Below are 26871 nucleotides of genomic sequence, written 5' to 3' on the forward strand. Positions count from 1 at the left end.
TTAAGGCTCTATCTCCTTTTCTACTTGGTTAACTTTTTTTTTTTATCCTCTTGCTTTTCTTGGATGGTTTTTGTTTTTTAAAATCTTTTCTGAGTTCTTCTATAAGTTCTCTCTGGGCAGGGAGCCATTTAACCTTATTCTATGGGATAGAAGAAGCTTTCTTTCAATTCATTATCCTCCTCTGAAGATGAACTAGTCTTCCCAATTCCCATAGTAAGTTTTTGATTGGGTTCTTTTTTTTTATTTTTTGATCTGTTTATTATTATTATTATTATTTAATTTTAAAGAACTTATATAGGCACCTCTAATCTTGGAGTGGGAGGGATGGTGCCTTTAAACTTCACTTCAGCTCTCCCCTCTGACCTGGAACCCCAAACCAAAAACTCCACCCTCCTGCAAGTATCTGCAGACAGCAGTGTCCCTGCCCCACTGCCTCTGCAACTTAGCCAGTTCCTTTTGGGTCTTATGTCAGCAGCGCGAATTCTCTCTGAACTCTGAACTGAGAATTTCTCTACTACTTCATCTTCAGCAATTGACATTATAAGTTTCATAACCTTAATTAATCTAGATAGAAGAAAATTAACATTAACATGTAAACATATATATTTACATATGGTTGGCCAATGTCATATAGTCTCAAACTACAAAATGGCCAGATACTCAAATAATAAAAGTGTGCTCCTTTTAAGAAATTTGCTCAAATGAAAATTAGACTTTCTAGCATTTAAGTCAGAAAATTAAGTCAAGTGCTCAATCATCTGGCATAGTAATTTCCTAAAATACTGTAGTAAATTATGAACACATGATCACTAAAAATTTCTAAGAACTTAACTATTTTTTTTGGGCAGTAGTCTAGTAAATGAAGCCAACTCAATCTGACAGACTGAATGAAAAATAGTACAAAGTTTTGAGTTTGGGTCCTGCTGACACATACTGATAACTATCTCACATAGCTGGAGAGAAAGCAATAGTACTAGTGGTCAGGACAACCACAATTCAAATCATGTCTCAAACACTTAAGGGCTGTGATCTGATTAAGGCTTTTGAACTCTCCATGATGGAGTTTCTTCATCTGTTAAATGAGAAGACTGGCCTTCTAATATCACTTCTAGAACTAAGTTTAAGGTCCTCTAAAGGTAGTTGGTGGCAAACTGGACAGAATGTTAAGTTTGTAATTAGAAAGATCTGAGTTCAAATTCAGCCTCAAAAAACACACTAGCTTTGTTACCCTGGAAAATTTACTTCATTTGCCTGCTCAGTTTTTTCATCTATAAAATGGAGATAACAGCATTTGTCTCCCAGAACTATTGTAAGGAACAAATGACATAATATTTGTAAAAATGCTTAGCACAGTAGAGGTATATAACATCTATATACCTGTATATACATAGTAAAGGTACCATGTAAATGCTTATTCTCTTCTTCCCTCCCTCTACCAATAGAGATTAGTAATTATTCTTCAAGTTAAGTTTCAGAGAACTGCCTAAGAAAACAAAAGGTTAAGAGACTTATCTAATTGACAGAGTTGATTTGAATGAAGATGTTCCTGACTTTGAGGCTCTCTATCCAATGTTATACTCTTATTTTCTACTTTGTACTAAAGAAAATCCAAGGGAAGGCTATTATTATCTGAAAATATCCCAGAAGTTTTCCAAAAAGATGTGGCATTCTGAATTAGGCTTTAAAAGACAGAAATTTAAGGACTCTCCTGGTCAGGATGAACTAAATGGCAGCTGAGTAGCCTAATTCTTAGGCTAGCAAAGACCAAAAAAGTGCCATAGGCCAATAATGATTAAGAAATATATCTTTATCCTGCCAAATTGCCACAAGGGAACACTGGAACCTTCAGAAAATAAGTATGGGATTTTACCAGGGAAATTCAGACAAATGCAGTGTCAAGTCAAAGATGAATGCCTTTGGATATCTGGAACCTCAAGTGGCACTGTGAACCAACATATTTTTTGTACCTATGCTGCTCTCTGGGATATAGATCTAGCAGTGGTATGATTAAGTCAGAAAGTATTCACAATTAAGTAATTTTGGGGGCAAAGCTCCAAATTTTTTTCCAGAATGGCTAAAACAATTTTATAGCTCTATCAATTTTGCATTAATGTATGCGTTTTTCCCCACAGTCCCTCAAATGTTTGTTATTTTCCTTTTTTGTCAATTTTACCAATATGATAGTTATGACATAAAACTTTAGTTGTTTTCATTTGCATTTCTTTAATTATTAGGCATCTGGAAGATGTTTTATCTGACTATTGACAGGCTGGATTTCTTCCTCTGAAATTGTCTGGTTGTAATTTTTGCCAAATATTGACCAAATATCTTTTGATCATATCCTTTGATCAGTTAAGGAATGGCTTTTCTTCTTATAAATTTGAATCAGTTCCAAATATATCATGGAAATGCTAACTTTACGAGGGAAATATGCTGTAAAGATTTTTATTACCAGTTATCTGTTTCCCTTTAAATTATAGACAAATTGGTTTTATCTATACACAAACTTTTACATTTTATTTAATCAAATCTTTTATGATTCTCTATATTCTTTGGTCATAGACACTTCCCTATCCATAGTTCTGTTAAATAGTTTTTCTCCTCTAATTTTATGTTACTATTTCTAATTCATATATCAATTTGGAGCTTATCTTGGTATATAGTGAGAGATATTGATCTATTAATGAATGAATGAAAAAAGACATTTGTTAAATATTTATTAAGTTAAAGTATTGTGGTAAGCAGACTGAGAGATACAGAAAAACAAGGTAGTTCCTTTCTTCAAGAAGTTCATACTCTAATGGGAAAAACAACAGAAGTTTTTAGCTGCAAGTCAAATGAAAAAGATCCATGACCTTTAAGGTGCTTTAGAAAGGCAAATAATAATGCCTCCTCTTAAATATCATTTCCACTGGTAAAATCTTATGAAGTTTCACAATGAACTATTTAGCAATGTCAAAGACTTAAGTGGTAACTTTTTTTCCCCCTAGGTCTTTCAGTAACTGGCTGTACTACAAGAAAGAGAAATCACCAAGTTGTTTCTCTTCAATAGTTGTTTTTCAGAGCACTATTAGTTAGTAGTAAATCATTTTGAAATTTACTACTTTGTAATATACTTTGAAATTTGTTAATTTAAGCCTCCTTCTTAATTTTATTTATTGTTTCCCTTGAGATTCTTGACCATTCTTGTTCATCCAGGTGAATTACATCTTTAAAAATTTTATTACTTCTTTATTTTAATCTGATTAGTACATGATTAAGTAAATTGATTTAGATAGTACTGACATTTTTATCATATTGGCTCAGTCTACCTATTTTTATAAAGAGTATTTTGTACTTGTATTCACATAATTTCTGTTTCCTATAATTCCTGGCAGGTAGATTCCCAAGTATTTTATACATTCTTATAGTTTTTTTTTGGTTGTTGTTGTTTCTTTTGAATTTTTTTCTCTAAACTATATCAAGTATTTGATAGAAATTCTGAAATACAAACACAAGAGGAAAGAGAAACCTAACAAAGTGAACTTGAGAAACAGAAAGGGACTGTATGAAAAGAAGGTACAGATGATAAAAGTCAGGAAGATCTTGGTTCAAATCTGGCCTCAGATTATTTCTTATCCATGTGACCCCGGTTAAGTCACTTCACCTTGTTTGCCCTATGTTTCCTCATCTGTAAAGGAAATGACAAACTGCTCTATTCTTTACCAAGAAAATCCCCCAACGTGGTCACCAAGTGTTAGACATGATAAAAAGGACTAAACAACAACATCATGAAGAAGTGTTTGTATTCTCATACCTCAGACTTCTAATGTCTTCAAGTGTCATAGAAGTAATTAAAAGTAAATCAGACAGTGGAAGGATGGTTTTGTTCTGCTTTAATGATTTTTAAAATGAAACAAAGAGGATGAGAAAACAAAGACACAAAGGAAGGAGACGAAATAACCTGGGAACTCGAGCCACAAAGAAAGAACTTAAAATACATTCTGTTCAGTGAGGAAATAGGTAGGGAGAAGAGAAGGGAGATGGCTCCGAGGGAGGGGAGAACCTGGATGGAATCTGTCACAAGCAAAACGGCCACTCACTTTGGAAAGTCGGATATGATTAAAAGGTTTTTTAACTTGATCATATTCTCCAAAGAAACCTTAAGCTTGCCTCTGTATGTCCTGCCTTTAAGATCAACATGTATTATATGTCTGGAAATCATGTTATTGCTTGGTGTTTTTCCTCTTCCAGAGTAGGCTTCATTTCTGTTTATTTGCATTTGCAATGAGTTATTCTTAGTTAGACCTAGCACCATAGAGTCCATGTTTTCTATTCTGCCAATCATATCTTGTCACATAGGCCATATATCCTATTTTCACAATTCTATTTCTCGTTTAAACCATGTAAGAACATTATGTTGTTGTTTATTGCTTTCTTGGGAATCCACAGGGTCGTCGGCTTCATCAAGTCCCAATTCATTTTCCTTTGCAAAATTTATTTATAAATATTTGGACTCTACTTCATCTGGATGCCATTTGCTTTTATGTTATTAAAATCTTTCCTATCAGTGTATCTGCTATGTTCAAAGTCTTCAACTGAGCTTTTTCTTCTTGAGGCTTTGGTAAATTGTCTTTTTTTCATTCAACTTAACTCCTCCTCCCAATTTGATTATGATTTCCCTGGAGACTAGAATTTACAATAGTTTCACCCTCTTTTTGAAGGTCTGCATAATTCATGTTTCCATAGCTTCAACCACTGACCCAAGTGACTTCTGTGGGACAGAATTCAAGTCAGCTGAATTCTGGGTCCTTTTCTAAGTTTCAGTGAATGGTTAAACACAAAAACATCCTATCCTGGTTTTCTCTGCTTCTGTTTCTCAGTTCTTTTTGCTGAATTCATTGATAACCTAATCAGAATAAGTTTCTGCCTTTTAGTTTTTTGAGGCACTGAGAGGAAGATGGGGTTGAGTTAAGTTCTGTTGCAAGCCTGTGAGTTAGCCTGTATAACCTATCAAAGTATGATGGGTGATGGGGGAGAGGGTAATGAACAAGCATGTTAGGGTTTAAGGATTACATATTCTGAGATTAGTTCATTAAGTTTTTACCTCAGTAGAGGTTCTTGGTGTCCTAGATCATAGAGAAATTGTTTTATTTCTTGTGCATAATTCCTATTTTGGACATGTTTGAGAAGTTGTGAGGATCACAGAACATGTCTAGTTCTCCATCTTATTTGGTCATCTGACCCAAAAAGAGCAAATTAAAAGGAAAGAAAAAAAGTTAAATATTGTTGATCAGAGATTAGAGGCAGGGAAGAACAAAGGGGTAAAAAGGAGACTGCTTCAGTTACAGAAAACTAGTATTGGAAGAAATTCTTCTCTAATTACTTTCTTTGTAAAAAGGAGGGTAGGAAGAAGGGAAGAGATAGGGGTATGAGAAAAGAATGGAAGGAAATAAATGTTAAAGGAATGAAATCATCTATATAATGAGAGCAGGCAGTAGATTGGATTAAGAAAGTCAAATCAATCAATATAATACTTATAAGAAACAGCCCTTGAATTAAACAGTATTAAAAGAGAGAAGGAGCAGAATATATAATATTTCAAGCAGAAATAGTAACCATGATTTGAGACAAGAACCAGGAAAACTAAACAAGATTGAGATAAATCATATTGACAAATTACATTATATTTAAAGGCACCATATGCAATAAAATAATATCAATACAAAATATAAATGTGTTAAATGGAATAGCAATTAATGTACTAAAAGAAAAAAATGACAGAAAAAGTAGACAATGTGAAAGTTAGAAATTTGAATGGACCTCTTTTAGAGAGATAAATCTAAAAAATAAGATAAAAACAAGAAAAGAGTTAGATATGATAGCTCTCTAACAATTACTGAATGGGAACAGAAATGAAGATGTATATTTTTCATTACTATGTGACACATTTACAAAAGCTGATTGTATATTAGAACCAAATAAAACCTAACAAAAATTTATATTAGCAGAAATGTTAAACCATACTTTACTGACCACACCCAATGAAATTATATTCAATGACGGGTCTTTGAATACAGAATTAAAAATTAAATTTGTGAATCAAAGAACAAACCATAGAAACAGAAAAATTCATCAAAGAAAATGGAAAGGAAACAATATACCAAAACTTCTGGGATATGGCCAAAGTAGTCCTAGAGAGACTGTGAATCTTAGATTCTCTAAAAACATTCTGGGGATTAGAGATGTGCAACTCATAATCAAATCTAGACTTTTCTATCCAATATAGAAATTAAGAAAGGATACTCCAGAATCCTAAAGAAATCTTATGAGAGATATAACTAGGTAGGCAGATAGCTAAGTGCAGAAGGCAGAACATACTATAGAAACTAGAGACCTTCAGAGTAATCCCTGTCTGAGCCCAGCCTAGCCCAGTCTGAATCTTCTTTGAGTGGAGCTAGCAGAAGAGTAACTTTCTGAGTAGACTCAGTATGGCACTTTCTGCTCAGCTAGAGAGGGCATGATGATTTCTCAAAATCCTTGGGGCATTTCAAATTCTAGGCAAGTGCTCTAGGGAAATAGAGCCTGAGGCCAGCGTTAAGACTCCTAGGGAAAGCAGCTACAGGAAGCTCTAAGCATGGTCCAGTGAAACTCCATAGGCACAATCCAAGGAACTGTGGGAAGAATGCAAAATCCAGCCCAAACAGTCCCTGAAATTTATAGTGGAAATCCAACACAACAGTATTCCTAAGACTATAGTTAGGGGAAGAACCTCTCTATCCCTTCCTTTCTTTCTCCAAGAGAAAGATTTTTTTAAAGAAAAAGAGGAAGACTAAAAATAATTAGCAAATCTTTAGTATATTCCTTCAAGATTTGTACTAAATTTGAAATGCTAATCTCCTTTTTCCTTATTTCTCAGGAATTCAAGTAAAGACACTTAAATGACTTCTATTCAATGGTGCAGATCCTATCTAGTAAGAAAAATATTCCTAGGGAAAATGTTTAAGCCAGGCATTTGTAGTCACTATTCACTTTTGTTGTCTTTATAGTAACACTAAGCAACCTAGAAAAAAAGCAATAAATTCTCAATTATCTGCAGCAGATTATACTATAGTCTCAAATTTTTTTTTCTAATATGACTAATCAGGGTAGATGACAAAATCCTGTCCTGAAAAATTTTGAGATCTTTTTATTTTTATTCCTCCATGTAGCATGCAGGCCAACAGAAGGTCTTTAAAGCCAAAACACTTTAATCAACTCCACTATCAAGTTGAAGGGTAAACTAGACAGCTCAGTTCATGTTGTTGCTTTGTATTTATTTATGAAGTGGTACTACGTCGGCATGTAGTGGGGAACAGAACAGAATTCTAAGCAAAGGATACTCTAAGGAAAGCTGTATTTAGATTGTTTCCGAGTCAAGTCTACAATATGATGACATTACTTCTAAAGTACCAAGTCATATATCAAGCAACAATAAGGGATAAATCCATAAATATCTAGGAATAGGGCCTAGATCTGTAGATGAATATAGAGAATTATAAGTAAGGAAACTCCCAGAAGGTCAATACCTTCTCTGAAATTTAATGTCTTAGTAGTTTGGGAACAAAGAGAGGTTAAGTGACTTTCTGAGAGACCCATAACCTATTTATGACAGAGGCAGAGTTTGAACCCTGGCTTCAAGGTTATATCTCTATTCACTATACCACACTGATTCTATATAGAAATAGAAAAATTATAAAGCCAAATAGAAACAATTTTTGGACTAGCAAATTTATTATTAAAGTGATATAGTGTAAGTAATACTATACTTTCAGGTACTCAATGGCATGTAGTTAAAAAAAAAAAAGGCAAGAGCCTGGGCTTAAGGATGAAGGATAGTTAAAAAAAAAATTATTGGCTATTAGGTTAAAAAAACTACTTGTAAACTTATTAAGCATATAAAGATTTATAAATAACATATAAATGAGTATAACATATGTGTGTTTGTGTCACATACATATACATGTCCATATATTTCTTTGTAAATGGCTTGGCTACTGATTTATAATTTTTCTTCTGAGCTGCCCAATGGTCAAAGATAGCTTGTTAGAAGGAATACAAGAATATATTGAGAACAGAAAAAAAAAAAAAAAGAAAGAAAGATTTTTTTGGGTAGGTAGGAGATAATTATCTGAACTAAAATTTGACCAGATTTATGCAGTTAATTAAATCTGCTTTGATAGTATGATAGTGTTAAAAAAATTCTTAATTATTAAAAGAAACAAAAAACCCTTTTGATTTTGTTTTTTCACTTCCTATATGTTCCAAAGACAGCATTCTATCAATGTAGTAATGCTTGGTAGTGATACATCAACACAGAGTATCACTTGCTAAAAACTATTAACTCCATTTTCTGTTATAACTATGAGTAGTTCTGTTTCATAAGCAAGAATCAATCTGGCCTAGACTAGATTAAGCTAATTAGATCTCCAACAGCATCACAGGATAAAGTGATATGATTGCAGGAAACTTACATCATAATATTTAAACTGTCTTCTTAGATATTCTTTCAAGGAAGAAGTTATTCCCTGAATTAAGTCTACTATAAGAAGTTAGACCAGTACCTAAGATTATCAATTTAGAAGCTGCGTGGAAGATGGATTTGGGAGAGAATAAGAGAAAGCTCAACCAGGATGCTACCACAATAGGTAATGATAGGAAGTGATGAAAAGCTGATTAGAGTGATGGTTGTATGAGCAGAAAGAAGCGAGAAGGTATGGGAGATACTGAAGATATAGAATTATCAAGTCTTAATAAATGATTAGAAATGAGGGTATGTGAGAGAATAAGGAAGTGAGGCTAGGAATAAGATTTAATGAATCTTTGTGATTGTCCTTGTCACAAATCTTGTATGATTTTAACATATGCACGACAGATTCCTTTGTTAGAGAACTTTTGTCAAATGCTTTTTAAAAATATACTTTATTAAATTATTTTATAATTGATAAACACAATGTGGTCTATATAGTTGTAAGTAAGGATGTGTCTTGCTATGGAAAAATGTTTATTAAAGGCTACCTGTTTCCAACTGATATTTTCATTGAGAATATCCTTTATACATTTGTATAACATCCTAATAATGATCTATAAAGATGAGGAAAAAAAAAACAGGTACGCATTTCTTGAGCTAATTAATGCTGACATAAAGCAACAAAGTTATTCATAGTATGATTTAAAACACACATTTTGATGTCAGAAGAAACAATTCCCTAAAATATTTAGATTATTACTCACATCTGGCATTCCTGTATAGAAGAAAAGGATCCTGAAGTTGGAAATCCAGGTCTTTTGTGATGGGTTCAGTCCTGTTTTCCATGCTCAGCCTATTCATAATGGTGAATCCATGCTTGGGAGAGGCTGATCTGAAAATCATCAGAAGAAAAAGTTGTTCTAAAGTTATTATAGGGTAGCTAGATGGTGCAGTGGATAGAGCACCAGTTGGTGCTCAAAAGGACCTGAGTTCAAATCTGGTCTTAGACACTTAAAACCTTCTAGCTGTGTGACCCTGGGCAAGTCACTTAACCCCAATTGCCTCAGGAGGACTTTAGTTTCAATCCAGCCTCACACACTTGACTTACTAGCTGTGTGACCTTGGGCAAGTCACAACTTCAATTGCCTTGCAAAAACAAACAAAAACATAGATCAAGTGTTCTTAACTTTTGTGTATGGAGCCTTTGACTATCTGGTGAAGTCTATGGACCCCTTCTCAGAATTGTTTTTAAATGCATAAAATAACATATATAAGATTACAAAGAATATCAATTATTTTGAAAAAAATATATAACTTTCTCCATTCAACTGTAAAGACCATTAAAATCTATCCACTAGACCCCAAGAGGTCCATGGATGCCAAGGTAAATTTTTCCTTTAACAATATTTCTTTGACCAGATATAAAGTGACATTTCTTAATTCTTGGTGTTTAAGACCTAATACATCTGGAATACAGTGCTTATTTTTATGTCATTCATTTGTTAGTTAATACTTTCCCTTGAAAATAATCTCACATAATTTTATATGTGTATGTTCTACAATTTTCCCAGCAATATAAAATTTTTATGAAAATAATCCTCACACAGTTTCACATATAATCCTCTTTTCTGTCCCTCTATATGAAATGCTAATGTTTGTTAAATTCATAATAGAAAGGGAGAATTTTATTATCTATGGATAAATTTGAGGGCATAATTGACAAAGATGTGAGAAAGGAGCAAAAAAGTTTTCTTATGTAATATTTTACAATAAACTATTTTATCTATACAAGGCTGACTGAAAGATATAGGAAATACCAGATTTTACTGTGCTTACTTTTGCTATGAGGCTTCTCTTAAGCACATGGCAATTTTATACAAGATTCCTTATAACAACACAACAAAAATATCCTTACTTAATAATAACCTTCTGATCTTCAAGTATAAATAAGGGAGTTATATGTTCATTAAAACATCAAAGTCCCGAAGTGATTGGGGTGATCTAGTACAGAGGCCAAGTAAAAGTGATTCCAGATAATATTTTGCAAATAAAACACTCAAAAAATCCTGGACAAACTCAAAAACCATTCAAAAAAGTTTAAGTTAACTATCTACACACAGGAATAACCAAGTAGCTGAAAACCGGCAGGTCCTGATTAGTGCAAATCAAGAATTCCTCTGAAATGATTGCATTATTTGAATTCACACTGTATATTTCCATTGAACTGAAATCAACTGCTGTAGTTATATATAATTATATATTATAATTATATAATTATAACTTCAAGTAGTGCAAATTCAAATACATGTAATCTATAGAGGGGATTTTTCATTTGCACTAATCAAGCTGCAAATGTCTATTGTTCAGATTATGAAATGCAGTTGGAATTACAATTTATAGCATATGTCTTGTCTCTCAATATGCGTATATGTGTATTTACTATACAATCATTGCAAATAGAAAACAAATTGGGCTCGGAATTAAAGAGGAAGTAGAGAAAAGGATGAACTGCTTTTCAAGAACTGGTTCATATTTTTAATACCCATACCTTCAATACTGTTATACAGCACTGACTTATGAAATGCCACAATTACCAAAATGAAATCGAATAACATTCAAAGAGTAACAGAAAGAAGCATAGTAGCTATGAGTAAGCTGAGCATTATAAGGGGAAAATAGAATTAAAATGTCATGAAAATGTTTTAAAGAAAAAGAACACTGACTGGGAAAGGTGAAAATGAGAGAAAACCAAAAGATAACCTATGAACTCATTATTATCCTCATAATGTTAGAATATGGATAGTTCTCAACACATTATCTGCTAGTGAACATATGGAAGGACACTGACATGCAGATATGTAGGAATCATTTGGAGTACAAAGGAATACCCATATCAGTAAGATCACAAAATAGTTAAGATCACAAACAAGAGTTGCTTCTTAAATACACTGTCTTTTTTTGTACCTCAAGAATGCTTAGCATAGCATCTTGAAGATAATAATCACTAAATTAAGTTGTCTGTAAGTTGGTTTGTTACCATAACGGTTTCACTTAAGTGCTTGATTAAAATTGGAAGATGTGAAATTTCTTTGAGGAAAGATATACAAGAAGTTACTGAGCTTGCCAACAGGCATTATAAAATTTAAATATAAATAATTTAATCCAAATATCTTTAGGAAATAAATTCCCCACAATGTAAAATAAAGGGAAATCTAAATTGCTTGAAAAGGTGATTATACAAGTTTTTCTCCTGTAATCAAAGGTATTTAATTTTATTTATTTATTTTTTTTCCTGAGGCTGGGGTTAAGTGACTTGCCCAAGGTCACACAGCTAGGAAGTGTTAAGTGTCTGAGACCAGATTTGAACCCTGGCCCTCCTGAATTCAGGGCTGGTGCTCTATCCACTGCGCCACCTACCTGCCCTCAAAGGTATTTAATTTTAAGAAGAGATTCAAATTAAACAGAACTCAAGCTTTAACAACTGTATATAACTATATATTCATTTTTCTATCCCTAGTTGGGATTCCATGTGGACCTTTTGGTTACAAGTAAAAACACCTTATGATTATAGTGTGAAACTGAAATAATAGAAATTAGCCATGATATCAAATTCTACAAAATTATTAGCTAAGGAGGTTTTGTTACTAACAAATGAGCCATTAGCTTAATATTTGAAAAAACACCTCTAACAATTCTATCTTATCTAAGAAAAAAAATATAGCATTTATATCATTATACACTTTGCCCCAAAAGGCTCTCATTTTAATAATGATGTAAACTGACCTCAGTTTTCTAGAGACATCAACTTTACTAATGGGTATTTCTACATATTTTGCATTATGAGAAAAAAAATCACAAAATGAAATAACAAAGAGTAAGAAAAAACTTAAAGAATTAAATTAGCTCCCCTCCATAAGAGCTAGAATTTGATTTCTTCAGGCATTTGAAAAATAGCAGAATGTTTTCTCTTTAGAAGGTATCTTAAACACTTAAATTTTTTTTTTTTTTACTTAAACACATATTCTTTCCTTCCATTTTCCACACCTCAAAAGAAAAAAAAATCTTATAACAACATTTCATGGTGGAGCAAAACTGATGCACATACTGGCCATGAGTTCATTACTTCTCTCTCAGGAAGTGAGTAGCATGCTTCATCACCAATCCTCTGGAATTATGGATAGAAATGACACTAATCCTCAAAGTTATTCACCTTTACAAAATTGTGTTACCGTATATATTTTTCATCTTGCTCTATATACTTTGCTTTGCATCAATTCATACAAGCCTTCCCAGATATCTATGAAATCATCCTTTTTATAATGTCTTATGGCATAATAGTAATTCATTACAATCACACCTCAGAATCTGTTCAGCCATTCCTCAACTGAAAGATACTTCCTTGGTTTCTAACTCTTTGACATATTACATTTATAACAGCTATAAATGTTTTTGTATATTTGTGTCATTTTCTTCTTTCTTATTTGGCAATTAAGAGATAACTGGAGAAAAATATATAATTGGTCAATACAGTTGAACAATGACGCCAGAAGCTATGTAAACAGAGGCCATAGAAGAGAGTAAAAGGGAGGAAATAAAGATGACTCAAAGATTTTTTTCTCAAGGAGTTGAGCTACAACAAAGAGAAAAAGATATAGGACTATAGCCTGTGGAATGTTTGGACCAATAACTTTTTTTTAAGGATGGGGAACATATTGGCATGTGAAGGAGCCAGTAAATAAAGATAGAATAATGATAGGAATAGGGGAATAATGATAGAGGCAATTTGCTGGAAAGGTTAGGATAGGATGAGATCAACAACTCATGCAAAAGGATTTGCCTTGTTTGTTTTACTTGGTAGGAAAAAAACCCAACCTCAACCTAAGACTGGATTGAAAGAGGAGATAGTGGAGATTTAGAGATGTCTGAATGATAGTGATGCAGAAGAGAGAAATGAGAGTCCTCAAAATATGGGATCAGTATTTTTTTTTCTTTTTGGTAATGTATGAGGAAGATCCTAAGGTAAAAGGGTGAGTGGAAATGATGTAGAATGTTTGAGGGAAGAAAAGGGGAAAGGTTTGGAATAGTTGCTATGGAAAGTAGGACTGAGCAAACTGATTTGACAAAAGAAAAAGGACTGACTTTAAGTCAGCATGAAGTGTAATGATGATTGTATAGTGCTGAAGTGATTTACCAAGATAGAGACTGAAAAGAGAAGAGAATGTAGTCAGTGTAAGAGTGATGATCTAGGAGAGAATTCAAGGGATATAGAGAATGAAAGTTATGATGAAGAACAATTAGGAGTCAGAAAAACCTAAATTAGGGAAGAGAGGTATACAGGAGGTGATGTTCAATGTTGTTAAATGTTGCAGAACAGTAAAATATGAGATAAGTTCCTTAGATTTTATGATTAATAGATTTTAAGTAGCTTTGGAAAATGCATTTCCAATTGAATAGTAAAGTCAGAAACAAGATGGTAAAGAGTTTAGAAAAGAGTGAGTAGAGAGGAAACAGACACCAAGTGTAGATGACTTCCTCAAAGAATATATATGAGATGAAGAGAGATAGGATGATGGCTAATGAGTATGAGAGGAACAACAGAGAATCTCTGAAGAATGGGTAAGGGAACAAGGAAGGAGCCAGTAGATAGAGAGATTAAAGATTACAGATGGAATATGGATAGTACTACAGGCAACCTGCAAAGACAGGAGGAATGGAGTTAAGGAAGGGTGTGTGTGTGTGTGTGTGTGTGTGTGTATAAAAAGAGAAGAAGAGAGAGAGAGAGAGAGAGAGAGAGAGAGAGAGAGATGAGAGAGAGAGAGACGAACACACACACACACCCAGAGGTTTTTGGCTAGAGAAAAGTCACATCTTTATTTGACACAGTAGAGGAAGAAGTATTAAGAAAAGATGTCTGACATGTTAGTTTCTATATTTTTTGTGAAAGATTTTTTAATGCATATAATTATTAGTTGGACAGTAGAGATATATACAATTATCTTCATTATTAATGGATTCTATAATTGCAGATTCTCCTATTTGCTAAAATTTGTTAACCCAAATCAGTACTCATGGTATTTTCTGCTTTATTCATGGACATAGAGTAGCAAGAAATATGATTTACATGACATACATGTGTCCAAGTGAGGTCAAACGAGGCAAAAGCATTCTCTATGTTCTTGTTTCAACTTTGGTACTATAAGCAAGTTTCCTTTTTTACGGTATATTTAGTGCTACTACAATTTTTTTTTGTCTTTTTGTGCTTTTTGTGTTATATGTTTTGCTGTTTAGAGATTTTGCTGTCTACTGTCCCTAAGCACAAGAAGGCTGTGATGTACCTTTTGGTGAAAATAAATGTTAGCTAAACTTTGTTTAGGCATGAATTTCAGCGCTCTTGTCTTTGAATTAAAAAATTAATGAATTAACAATATAGTAATCCAGAAAAAGGAAGAGGAAATTCACCAATCTGTATATGAGGCGGCTCTGGAAAGTGATAATGTAAATGTTGTGACCAGAGGCTTCCAAGAATTTCACTGTATTTCTCCTGAGATCAATGATTCAGGATTCAATATTTCAGTGTTCAAGGAAATTTAAAAGAAAATAACTACCATGAAATATGAGAATTAATTGTAATTTATAAATAAGTAAAGAAACATGCTCTAAGTTATTTTTACTGATAAGTGTTTGGAGACCATCAACCTAGAAAATCCAAACCCTTTAGACTTTCCTCTAAGATCATCCATAATCTGATCTCTACCTGTTTTTCTTGTCTTTTCCCCATCTATCCTCCAACAGGAAACTACTGTTCAAACTAAATTCACCATTCCTAAACATATACCTATGTTCCTATTCTACCTCTTGTCAATCTTCCTAACAAAAATGCTTTCTCCCTACCTCTCAGGTTATACAAGTTTTACACATCCCTCAAGGTATAACTTAAATCCTACCAACCCTCATTATTTTCTTCATCCACTGAACCGTATAAAACTTACTTTAGACTGTGAGGCTCAAAAGAGATAACCTATATGAAAGTCTTTAAAAACTTTCACTCATCATATGAAGTGAACTATTACTACTGCTGTTTTCTATATTACATCTAACAAATGCTATCTTTTATTCTAATTTTATTTCTTCACATACATAGATTGAGAGTGAGTGTGAGTTTAGCTCAGATAGAGTCTGCCCTCATGGAATTTACAGTGTAACAAGTAAATGACACATACAAAAATAATACAAAATGATACAAAAAATGCTATGTGAAATCCAAAGAGGGGGAAGATCATTAATTATGAGACTACGTGAAGTCTTCCTGGAAAAGATGGCATAAGATTTGGATTTTAAAAGGATGGGTAAAGATATCGCAGGGATAGAATCGGTCAAATTTGGCTTATGATTATATGAAGACAAAGTCAAAATTAACAATGTAGTTTCAAGTTGGGAGACTGGGTGAATAGTGGTCACCACTCATATCAAAGTAAGAAGGAACAAGTTTAAGTAAAATATATTGAGGTCTATTTTGGACATGACTTTAATAAAACTATGTCTTATACATTGTCTTTATACTTTGCCACCTAGGGGAATGAATTCCTGTATGTTATAAGAGACCATAAGCTGGCTGTTTGCTGATGAATTTTATCTATAACATTTCATAACTACAATAATACATGTCTCTTTTCCATTCTCATTGCCACTACCCTGATTCAGCTATGTGTGAGTGTATGTATATGTGTATGTGTATCTATGATGGATGCATATAATGTCAGTTAGTGACTTTCACAACTTTACCTCAGCAACATTTTAGGTGAAAGAATTAATGCTAAATGCCATTTGCCTAAATCCACTCTAACTAAACTTCTTTCCATCTATAGTAATTTTTAAAAGCTTGTCCAATTCTAATGATGCTATTCTGAAAAACAAGATCTTTTTAATTAAAAAAAATTTGGGGGAAATCTTCCTTTTAAAATGCCAAATATGGACGACAATCTTCCTAATGGTAATAATTATTACTGAGCAATACAGACTCTGATTAATTGTAAATCCTACATTCTTAATGTAACATATTTTAATATTTATTTAATGTTTTGTTTTTAAAACTATCAAAAGGGTAAAAATTTAACTATTTAAAATATAATGGTTACATACTTAATAACACTCCTATATTGAGATTTTAATTTTATTTCAAAAGTATTATTTCGCCAACATAGATATCATCAATCAATTAAAAAGCACTTATGAGGTAAGCCGAGATGGAGTCAAGATGGCAAAGGTTAGCATTTTTGCCTAAATCTTCCAACACATTTTCTCACAACACTTTAAAAAATGTACCAAACTAAACTCTGGTCAGATAAGTGAAAGAAAAAAGTCAGAGTGAGTAATTTTTTTTAGTCCAGAGCGATATACATAGGCAGATAGAAAGGGACCATGAGGGGGTCAGGGCTGGCTAGAAGTAGAGCATGGTGGTCCCAGGTCAAAAAAAAAAAATGAAAGGAACCTAAAAGAAATAATTCAAGTACTATAGAGTCACAGCAAGGATCATATAAGATTTAGTAGCTATTACTAAAAAAGAATGGAAAACTTGGAATATGATATACCAAAAGGTAAATGATCTAGAATCAGAATGAAGAATAAACTATCCAGCAAAACTGAGTTAATTCTACAGAGGGAAATAGATATTTAATGAAATAAAAATCAGAGATAAATTTGACATTCAAAGGGTGAACTCAAGAATATCATTAAAAGTCGGCATGAGAAATCACAAGAAATGAAAAGGTTAAACTGCTTATACATCAGAACTTTATTATCATCAATGTCTTTAGAAGGAGTCTGGATATAATTCTTTTATGATTAGATGATCTCAAACTAGATGGGAAAGGAAGAGGAATACAGGGAAAGAAGGAAGAGGGAAAATTATTTCTCATAAATGGTGAGCAAAATAAAGCTTGTATGCCAGTGAGAAAGGGAATGGGACAACATTTGGACCCCACTTTCATTTGAACTGGTTCAAGGAGGGAAGAATACATACAGCTGGATACAGAAATTCATTTTACCCAAAAGGGAAGTAGAAGGGGAAAGATAAAAGAAAAGGCAGGGGAAAGATAAAGAGAGAAAAGATTAAGAGAGAAATGATCAAGTCATTTCTCACCTATGCATGGTGCCTTCAGAGAAAATTACCATTATGGTATAAACATCTCACAGAAAAAACAGAAGTATTAAGTGAATTTTTCTGACCATAATGCAATAAAAACCCTTGAGGCATAGATTAAAAGTTAATTGAAAACTAAGTAACTTAATTCTGAAGAATGGGTAGGCCAAAGAACAAATCATATAAAGAATGTTTTAAAAGTCCACTAAAGATAATAACAGGGGCAGCTAAGTAGAGAAATGGATACAGCTCTGGCTTTGGGGTCAGGAGGACCTGAATTCAGATTTGACCTCTTGACACTTATTGTGTGACCTTGAGCAAGTCAGGTAACCATGATCACTTCACCAAAAAATAAAATAAAATAAAAGCAAAAAAAAAAAAAAAAATTATGATGACAATAATGATTCAACTTTCCAAAATGTGTGGGATATAACCAAAACAGTAACTGAGGGAAATGTATATCTCTAAACATTATGTCAATAAAATAGAGAAAGAACAGACAAATTAGGCATACAACTAAAAATTAGAAAACCAACAAATTAAAACCCTTCAGCAGAATAGACACACTGACATTCAAAGGAGAATCAAATTTAAAATTAAAAAAAAAAACCCATTAAACTAATTAGTAAAACTAGAAGCTGGTTTTCTGGAAAAAGAAAAGGAAACAATAGATAGTTGGCTAAAAAAAGAAGAAAAAATTATTAATATCAAAAAAATTTTAAAAAGTAAATTCACAAGTAATTATGGGATAAATAAAAGCAATAATTAGATTATTAGGAGCTATGTCACCCAAATTTATGCCAAAAAAAGGAGAATCTTAATGGAATAGATCAACATTTGTAGGAATTACCCAGGTTAACAGAGTGGGAAATAAAACAAAAATAAATGAGCCTGTCTTAGAAAGGGAAAAAAAAAAAACAAAAAAAAAAACAAAAAAAACCAAACAAACAAAAAAAAAAACTGAACAAGCTATAAATGAATTCCTTATGGGATAAATATCTAAACAAACCATTGGAGCAAATTCTGTCAATAAACTATTAATTCTAATACCACCACCACATAAACTGAAAAAACAAGAAGGAATCCTACCAAATTCCTTCAATGATGCAAATATGGTCTTGTTATCTAAACCAGAGAGTCAAAACAGAAAAAAAAAATCTTCAGATCAATTTTCCTAATGAATACTGATGAAAAAAAAAAAAAAAACAACAACCTAAATACTTATGAGCAGATTTCTGAAATACATATCAAATATCATACATTATGACCAGGTTGGATTTATGCCAAAAATATAGGCATAATTTAATATTAGAAAAGCTATAGGCATAATTGACTACATTAAAAATAAAAACATGATTATTCCAGAAAATATAGAAGCAGATTTTGACAAGATATAATATCCATTCTTGTTTAAAAAAAGAGAAAGTTTGGAATTTATCTTAAACCAAAAGTAAGCATTCTTTGTAAGATGGATAATCTAGAAGCCTTTCCAATATGATCAGAGGTAAAGCAAGGATGTCAGTTCTCACTATTACTATTCACCATTGCACTAGAAATGCTAGACATAACAACGAGAAAAGAAAAAATATTGAGAGAAATAAGGGCACAAAACTATCATTACTGCAGATGATGTGATGGTTTACTTAAAAAAAACCTAAAGAGCCAACCAAAAAACTAATCAAAACAATTAACCAGAAAAATTATAGGATATGAAATAAACACAAACAAGTTATCAACATTTCTACATATTCCAACAACACTCAGCAGAAAGATATAGAAGAAAAATTACATTCAAAATGTACTATAGACAGTAAAAAACACTTGGGAATCTAACTGCTAAGGCAGTTTTCACCCAAAAAAAGACAGATTTAAATTATTAAAGACATATTAATTGTTTCTGGGTAGGCTGAGGCAGCTGGCTGGCATAGTGGATAAAGTAACTAACAGGCCTGGAACCAAGAAAACCTGAGTTCAAATCCAATCTTAGACATTTATTAGATGTGTGATGTTGAACAAGACATTTAATGTTTGCTTCAATTTTCTCATCTGCAAAATGAACTGGAGAAGAAAATGGCAAACCATTTCTGTATCTCTGCCAAGAAAACCCCAAAAGGGGTTAGGAAGAGTTGGACATAAGTGAAAACACAATAAAAGCTGAGCCAATAAAATAAAAACAAAAATAATACCTAAATTAATTTATTCAGTACCATAGAAATCAAATTACCAAAGAATTGCTTTAAATAGAAAAGTCATCTGAAGGAACAAAAAAGAGAATTATCCCACTCCTGTTACTCTACAACATTATAATAATAATATATAATTATAATTATAATAATCTACTACCTTATTCTATGCTACCCTTTCCCCCCACTCACCCTTCTATATCTCATCTTATTCTTTTATCCCTTGCCCATTAATCTACATGATTTGTCCTACTACCACAACTCTCCATACTCCTTTGTAGCCCACCTTATCCCTTGCCCTTTGATCTATATACCTTGTCCCATACCATCAATCTACATATTCTTCTATACTCCACCTTTTCCTATTCCCTACCCCTCTTATTTTTTTATAGATTTTGGATGATGCTATACTCTTCAAATACACACACACACATGCAATGTTCCCTATTTAACTCATTCCCAATGCAAGTAGGTTTTCAGAACTATGAGCCCTCCTTCCTCCTCTGTCAGTTCTTCCTCTGTACCACATTTGTACAACATAATTACTATTTTTACCTTTTCCTAGATAGTTTTGCTCTTTAGAATTAGATCATACTCAACTCTACCCCAATATTTCTTTTGAGCTACCCAATTACTGACATCAATTTTAAACATATGGTATACACATTTCCATGTAAAAAACGTAAATAATTTTTTTTATGTTTTCTCTGAAAATGGCTCTTATTAGATTTATTAAATTTTCTATTAAGTTCAGGTTTGGTTGAAAGTCCTGAAAATCTGCAAGTCTGTTGAATGCCCACTTCTTATATGCTAATTTTTCTATTAGGTAAAGGTATGGTTGAAATTCCTGAAAAGTCTACAATTGTAGTTTGTTGAATGTCTGGTTTTTCCATTCAATACGAAGGATAATTTTGCTGGATATATTTTTGGCTATACACTCCATTCTTTTGATTTCTGGCATTCATTACTCCAGGACCTGCAGTCTTTTATTGTGGCTGCTGAAAAATCCTATACAGTTTAAATATAGCTCCAATATATCTGAATTTTTTGTTTGTTTCCTGCAAATACTTTTTTTAGATCAGAAGATTTTGAAATTTGGCAATAATATTCCTATGTGTTTTTCATAAAGGATCACTTTGAGGTGGTGATCAGTGGATGTTTTCTGTTTCTAGTTTCCTGTCATCATCTAACATTACAGGACAATTTTCTTGCATATTATGCCAAGGTTTTTTTTTTTGTTACAGCTTTCAGGTAGACCAATTATTTTTATGTTTTCCTTTTCTTGATCTACTTTCCAGATTTGTTGTTTTTCTTATGTTTCATATTTTGTTCTACTTTTTCATTCTTTATGTTTTGTTTTGTTATTTCTTGGTCTTTTATAGCTTCACTGACTTCCCCTTGCCCAATTCTAATTTTTAAAGAATTATTTTCTTCTTTAAGATTCTATATTTACTTTTCTAGTTGGTTAGTGGATTATTTTGTTTTCCATAATCTTCTTGTTTTTCTTGGACAGTTCTATTTTTGTTTTGTTTTTCCTCAATCCCTCTCACTTGATTTTATTAAAGCCTTTTATTTTTAAAATATATGCATGGATAATTCTGAACATTCATTCTTGCAAAACCTTGTGTTCCAAAATTTTTCCTTCCCTTCGATGGCAAATGATCCAACATATGTTAAACATGTGCAATTCTTCTACACATATTTCCACAAATGGCATGCTTCACAAGAAAAGTCAGATCAAAAAGGAAAAAAATGAGAAAGAAAACAAAATGCAAGCAAATAATGAAGAAGTGAAAATATTATGTTGTGGTCCACACTGGGTTCCCACAGACCTCTCTTCATCACAAGACCATTAAAACTGACCTGAATCACCCCATTGTTGAAAAGAATCATGTCTATCAGAATTGATCATTGTATAGTCTTGTTGTTGCCATGTATAATGATCTGGTTCTGCTCACTTCACTTAGCATCAATTCATATAAGTCTCTCTAGGCTTCTCTGAAATCATCCTGCTGATCATTTTGTATAGAATAATAATATTCCATAACATTCATATACCACAATTTATTCAACCATTCCTCAACCAAAGGGCATTCATTCAGTTTCCAGTTTCTTGACACTACAAAAAGGGCTGCCACAAATATTTTTGCACATGTGGGTCCCTTCCCCTTCGGCATATAAGCCCAGTGGAGACAATGCTGGATCAAAGGGTATGCATAGTTTGATAGACCTTTAGGTATAGTTCAAAATTGCTCTCCAGAATGGTTCAATCAGTTCACAACTCCATCAACAATGTATTAGTGTTCCAGTTTTCCCAATCCCTTCCAATATTCATCATCATCTTTTCCTGTCAACTTCGGCAATCTGAGAGGTGTGTAGTCTCACTTGATTTTTAATGTATTTTTTGAGTTCTTCTTTCAATTCTTATTGGGCAGGTAGCGATTTAATGTTACTCTTTGGGATTGAAAAAACTTTAAATTCAGAGCTCTCCTCTGAAGATGAATCTGTTTTCCCCATTTCCACAGTAAGTTTCTGTGGTTGGGTTCTTTCTTCTTTACCAGTTCATTTTTTAATTTTTATTTTTAATGAGAACTGTTAGTGTAAGCACCTCTAATCATGGGGTGGGGGGAATGGTACTTCTAGCTTCACTTCAGTCCTCCTCTCTGATCTGGGACTAAAAGCTCCACTCTCTTGAAAGTGCCCACAGCCAGCAGTGTCCCTACCCCACTGCCTCTGCACTCACTGGGTGCTAGTTCCTTCTCACTCAGAGTGGTGTCTCAACAGCACAACTGGGCCTGGCATTCCTAATCAGCAGAAGGTGTTTTGGTCTTCACAGACTGAGATTTCCAATTTTCCCTTGATGTCTGAGTGGTAAAGTTCCTGTGGTTCCTGCTGAGGCTCTAGTAAAAACCAGCCAGTCTCAGGATTTCTAATTTACTGTTTCTGTGAGCTAATCTGGAGTTGTTTCCACTTCACAATACCTAAACTCTTTCTGGGATCTTTCTTCAGGTCATCTCAGGTTGTCCTAGGAGGACCCCTATTTTACCCCAAGTCTTCTTTGTTTTTCACCAGTTATGTTCACTCTGAGATGCAAATGTGATCTGTTTGTGGGGAAAATCTGGGGAGCTCTAAATTTTCCTATCCTGCCATCTTCCCAGAATACTCTCTCTCCTTATGTATTTATATTAAGATCAGAAAAATGTTGCTGGAACTGTAATTTGAGCTCAGAAAATATATCTACTGTTAATCTGTGTGAGAATAAAGATTATGCTTATTTTAACTTAAGACAAAATGGAATGTATATAAAAGGCAGCCTGATGTTACTAGCAATTCAAATGTTAGTTGTCACAAATTTACCACAGTATAAGTTTTGCATATAAGCACTGTTCTGCCTTAAAAATTTAGGATGTCAGAGCATTTTTTAATGTGGCTACTGAGAGCTTTGATTTCTTCTAAAAACTACCTGTTAACATCCTTTGTTGATTTATCAGCTGAAGAATGGCTCTTATTTTCTTTTCAATTCCCTATTAGTCTATCTGTTAGGATTATAAGGTGAGAACTCAGATTGTCTGGACAGTTCTCTGATGTTAGGTGAGAATTCAGGTTGTCTGGACAGTTCTCTGGCTCGGAGTTCACACCTTTGATTCAGGCCTTTAGAGGGAGTTTACACCTTTGAAATTCTAAGGTGTTGTTTACATGTTTAAAAGAAGTTTGCACCTCTAAGAGGAGGAAGTTCATTGGTTGAAGTATTTCCCCAGGCCCGGTTAAGTTCTCACATGCCCATTCTCTGGGAGGATTAAAATGAGGGCAACATTGGGTCTGGAGGAGTCTACTCTAGGTCAGAGTTGGGATGGCTCTCTACAGAAAGGAGAAGCTGGCCGGGAGATTGAGTTGAGACAGCAGATCTCCTCTCAGAGAGCGATCAGCAGTTTCTGGAGACAACAGAACATTACATCTATCAATTCTCTACCTATCTTTTACCCAGAATTCTTTAAATTTTGCTCTTCTCAAACACAATAATGTGCAACATTCCTATTTTTCTCTATCACAAAATTCTAACAGAGAACAGTTTCCTCAATGTTACCATCATTTTCACCTCTTCAGTACGAGAAAAGAATTTTGCCCCTCAATTTCTCTAACCTTGAGGGATGAAATCATTGTTAAAGCAAGGCAGGCAAGTTGCTTTGCAGAGAAGCAGCATTGTCAAGCACATATTCAAGTGATCAAAATCCATATGACTATTCTATCATGTCTCTGTTCCAAGCTTGTGAGTTATTTTCCAAACTCAATCATTTCTTTTATGTAGTTTATCGTATATTTCCATAACAATATTGTTTCTGCCTCTATTATCTTTATCTAAATGTGTTCCAACCTGCTTCCTTTCCTCTGGATTTCCTCATACTAGCATATTTTCTACTGTGCTATCCTATTCCTCTGCTGTTTCATCTATTCTGTTCCTTTAGAATTACATATAGCCTCCTAGAGCCACATTCCATTTTGTAGGTCTCATTTTACAAGTTATCTATGAAGTCAAATTGTCTTCCTTTTGTGAAAAGCTGTAGCTTACCTTATTTATTTATTTGTTTGTTTATTGGCCATAATTTGTGTATTTGTAAGAAGACAGCTGAGATTATGAGTTTAATTACAGGCTCCTTCTTTGGATGTTTTCTTCTGTTAAGTTGTAGGTACCTTTACTGCTATTTTTCTCATATTGTATATATTCTTTATGAACAGTAAGTCAACAAACATTTATTTAATATCTCCCAGTTGCCAGAACTGTGCTAAGTACTAAGGATATAAAGAAAGTTGAAACACAGTCTGTTTTCAAAAAAATTGCATTTTAATAGGAACATGAAACATGAAAACAACTCTTTACAAACAAAATATACACAGAATATAGGAGAAAATCAAAGGAAAAGCATTAACAATAAGAGGATCAGAAAAGGTTTCTTATCAAAAGTAATACTAATTGGGAAGGCAGGGAGACCAGGAGGTAGAAATGAGAAGGCAAAAAATGACAAGCAGCAGGAAAGCCAATGGAAATACAAAAAGTTAGGAGAAAGAGTACCTTATGTGGGGAACAGTATTGAAGTCAGTGTCACTGGACTATAGAGTATATGAGGAAGAGTAAGTTGTATGAATAGTGGAAAGGTAAGTATTGGAAAGGAGGACAAATTTATTGAATAGGAGGGCAACAAATCAGATCTATCTTTAAAAAGATCAATTAAAGCTGAGTGGATAATGAATTAGAGTAAGGAAAGAATTGGGCAGAGACCCCAATTAGAAAGCTACTACAATAAGGCAGATACAAAGTAATAAGAGGCACAATATCAGCTACATAATAAGGCAGGTACAAAGTGATAAGAGACTATACCACATACTATATCAGCAGAGAAGAAAAAAAAGGGGGGGAGGAGAAATATACAAAAGAGAGTATAAAAGTAAAAATGACGGGATTTGGCAACACACAAGATGGTACATAAGAGAGTGAAGAGCTAAAAGTGAAACCCAGTCTATGAACCTGGGTATCTTGACAGATAACAGAAAAATCTGGAGGCAAAGAAAATTGGTACAATTTTGGACCTGCTGAATTCAAACTGACTATGACACATCCAGTTCAGGATGTCCAAGAGACATTTGAGAGATGCAAGACTTGATGGAGGTCATGAGAAATATTAAGGCTCAAGAAGTAATTCTAGGAATCATCAGCATAGAGATGACAATTGAAATCCACGGGAGTAAGATCAGCAAGAGAAACAATACAGAGAGAGGGGAAAAGGGCACAGAATAAAAATGTCTTAGGGAACAACCAGAATTAATGAGCATGATTTGGATGAAAGAAGAGACACTTATTAAGAATAATTGAAAGAAGAATCAGGAGATGGTCAGTTCTGTATAATAGACTGGTAGATACTTATAGGTATTTCTTTCTTCTCCCTTTTTAATTTAAAGTCATTCTGATTAAATTTTCAATTTTCCATAAACATAGCTTTTTATCATCCTTAAATTTTTTCCTTCTCTTCCATATGAAAACTTCAAACTAAATTTTCATGCTTTCGTGGAAATAAATTGACTCTCAGAGAGGTGACAATATTAAATGAAATCATTCTGCCTAAAAGAATCCTGCTTTAAATACTGCCAGTTTTCTATGTAAAAGCATAATTATTCCTACCTTGTGTAAACAAACAGGGTTCCTTCTACATCAGTCTTCTCCTGCAAAAAACATACAACAAAATATAAATATATTCTCTCCATTTAAGCAAAGAGTCATGTATTTAGAGATTATAATTTTATTATGAAATAGAATAAGCAGCTCCTGATATCCAGTATGAAGATTAATCAACAAATACATTTATTAGGCAACTCCTATATGCAGATACTAAGGGCTAGGGATACAAAACCAAAACAAAAGTCTCTGCTTTTGAGGGGCTTGCAGTCTAGCCAGAGAAGATAGCATGTACATTATCTATAGGTATATACAAAACAGATATAAGATAACTTGGAAAGCAAAAAAGCCAATAGCTGAGGAAGGGAAGTCAAGAAAAGCTTCTTACAGAAAGTGGAAAAGTAGACTAGGTGCAAGTTATAAAAGGCATTAAAAGTCAAGAAAATTTATAAATGATTCTAGAGGTGATACGTAGTTATTAAAGTTTGAATAGGAGAGTGATATGGACAGAATGATGGGAAAATAACTTTGGCTCAGTAGAAAATGGATTGGAGTAGGAAGAGATTTGAGTCAGAAATAGGAACTTGGAATCCACTGTGATAATCTAAGCAAGAGTTAATAAGAACTTGAACCAGGGTGGTACCTATGAGATTAGAAAGAAGGTGGCTGACTTGAGGGATGCTGTGAATATAGAAACAGGTGTAGTGACCAAAGAGATATCATGGGTGTGAGAGCAAGAAATAAAGGATGATATATCTATAATGGATCAAATATTAGTAATAGAAACATAGGAACAATTACTCTTAGAAAGCATAGGAAAGCAGATTTCCTGCCACAATCATAATACTGGTAATTTAGAGTCGGTAATTTTCCTTTTATCAATCATAAAATAAAT

At 33.2% G+C, this 26871-nt stretch overlaps 1 protein-coding gene across 10 annotated transcripts in view; it reads right to left on the reverse strand.

The window, feature by feature from the left end:
- Positions 1 to 26871, reverse strand: part of DCP1B (decapping mRNA 1B) — a 74061-nt gene that overhangs the window by 40409 nt on the left and 6781 nt on the right. For all 10 annotated transcript variants that reach the window (XR_012482496.1, XR_012482495.1, XR_012482494.1 and 7 more), the window contains exons 2-3: positions 25983 to 26023; positions 9253 to 9380 (exon numbers count right to left, since the gene is read on the reverse strand). Coding sequence is in view for 7 of the 10 variants with exons in the window: in XM_074269392.1 (XP_074125493.1) it covers positions 9253 to 9380; positions 25983 to 26023 (169 nt within the window). In the remaining 3 variants the exon portion in view is untranslated. The remainder of the gene's footprint in view (positions 1 to 9252; positions 9381 to 25982; positions 26024 to 26871) is intronic.

Source organism: Sminthopsis crassicaudata, chromosome 5 (assembly GCF_048593235.1).
Source record: "Sminthopsis crassicaudata isolate SCR6 chromosome 5, ASM4859323v1, whole genome shotgun sequence".
NCBI classification, from domain to species: Eukaryota; Metazoa; Chordata; class Mammalia; order Dasyuromorphia; family Dasyuridae; genus Sminthopsis; species Sminthopsis crassicaudata.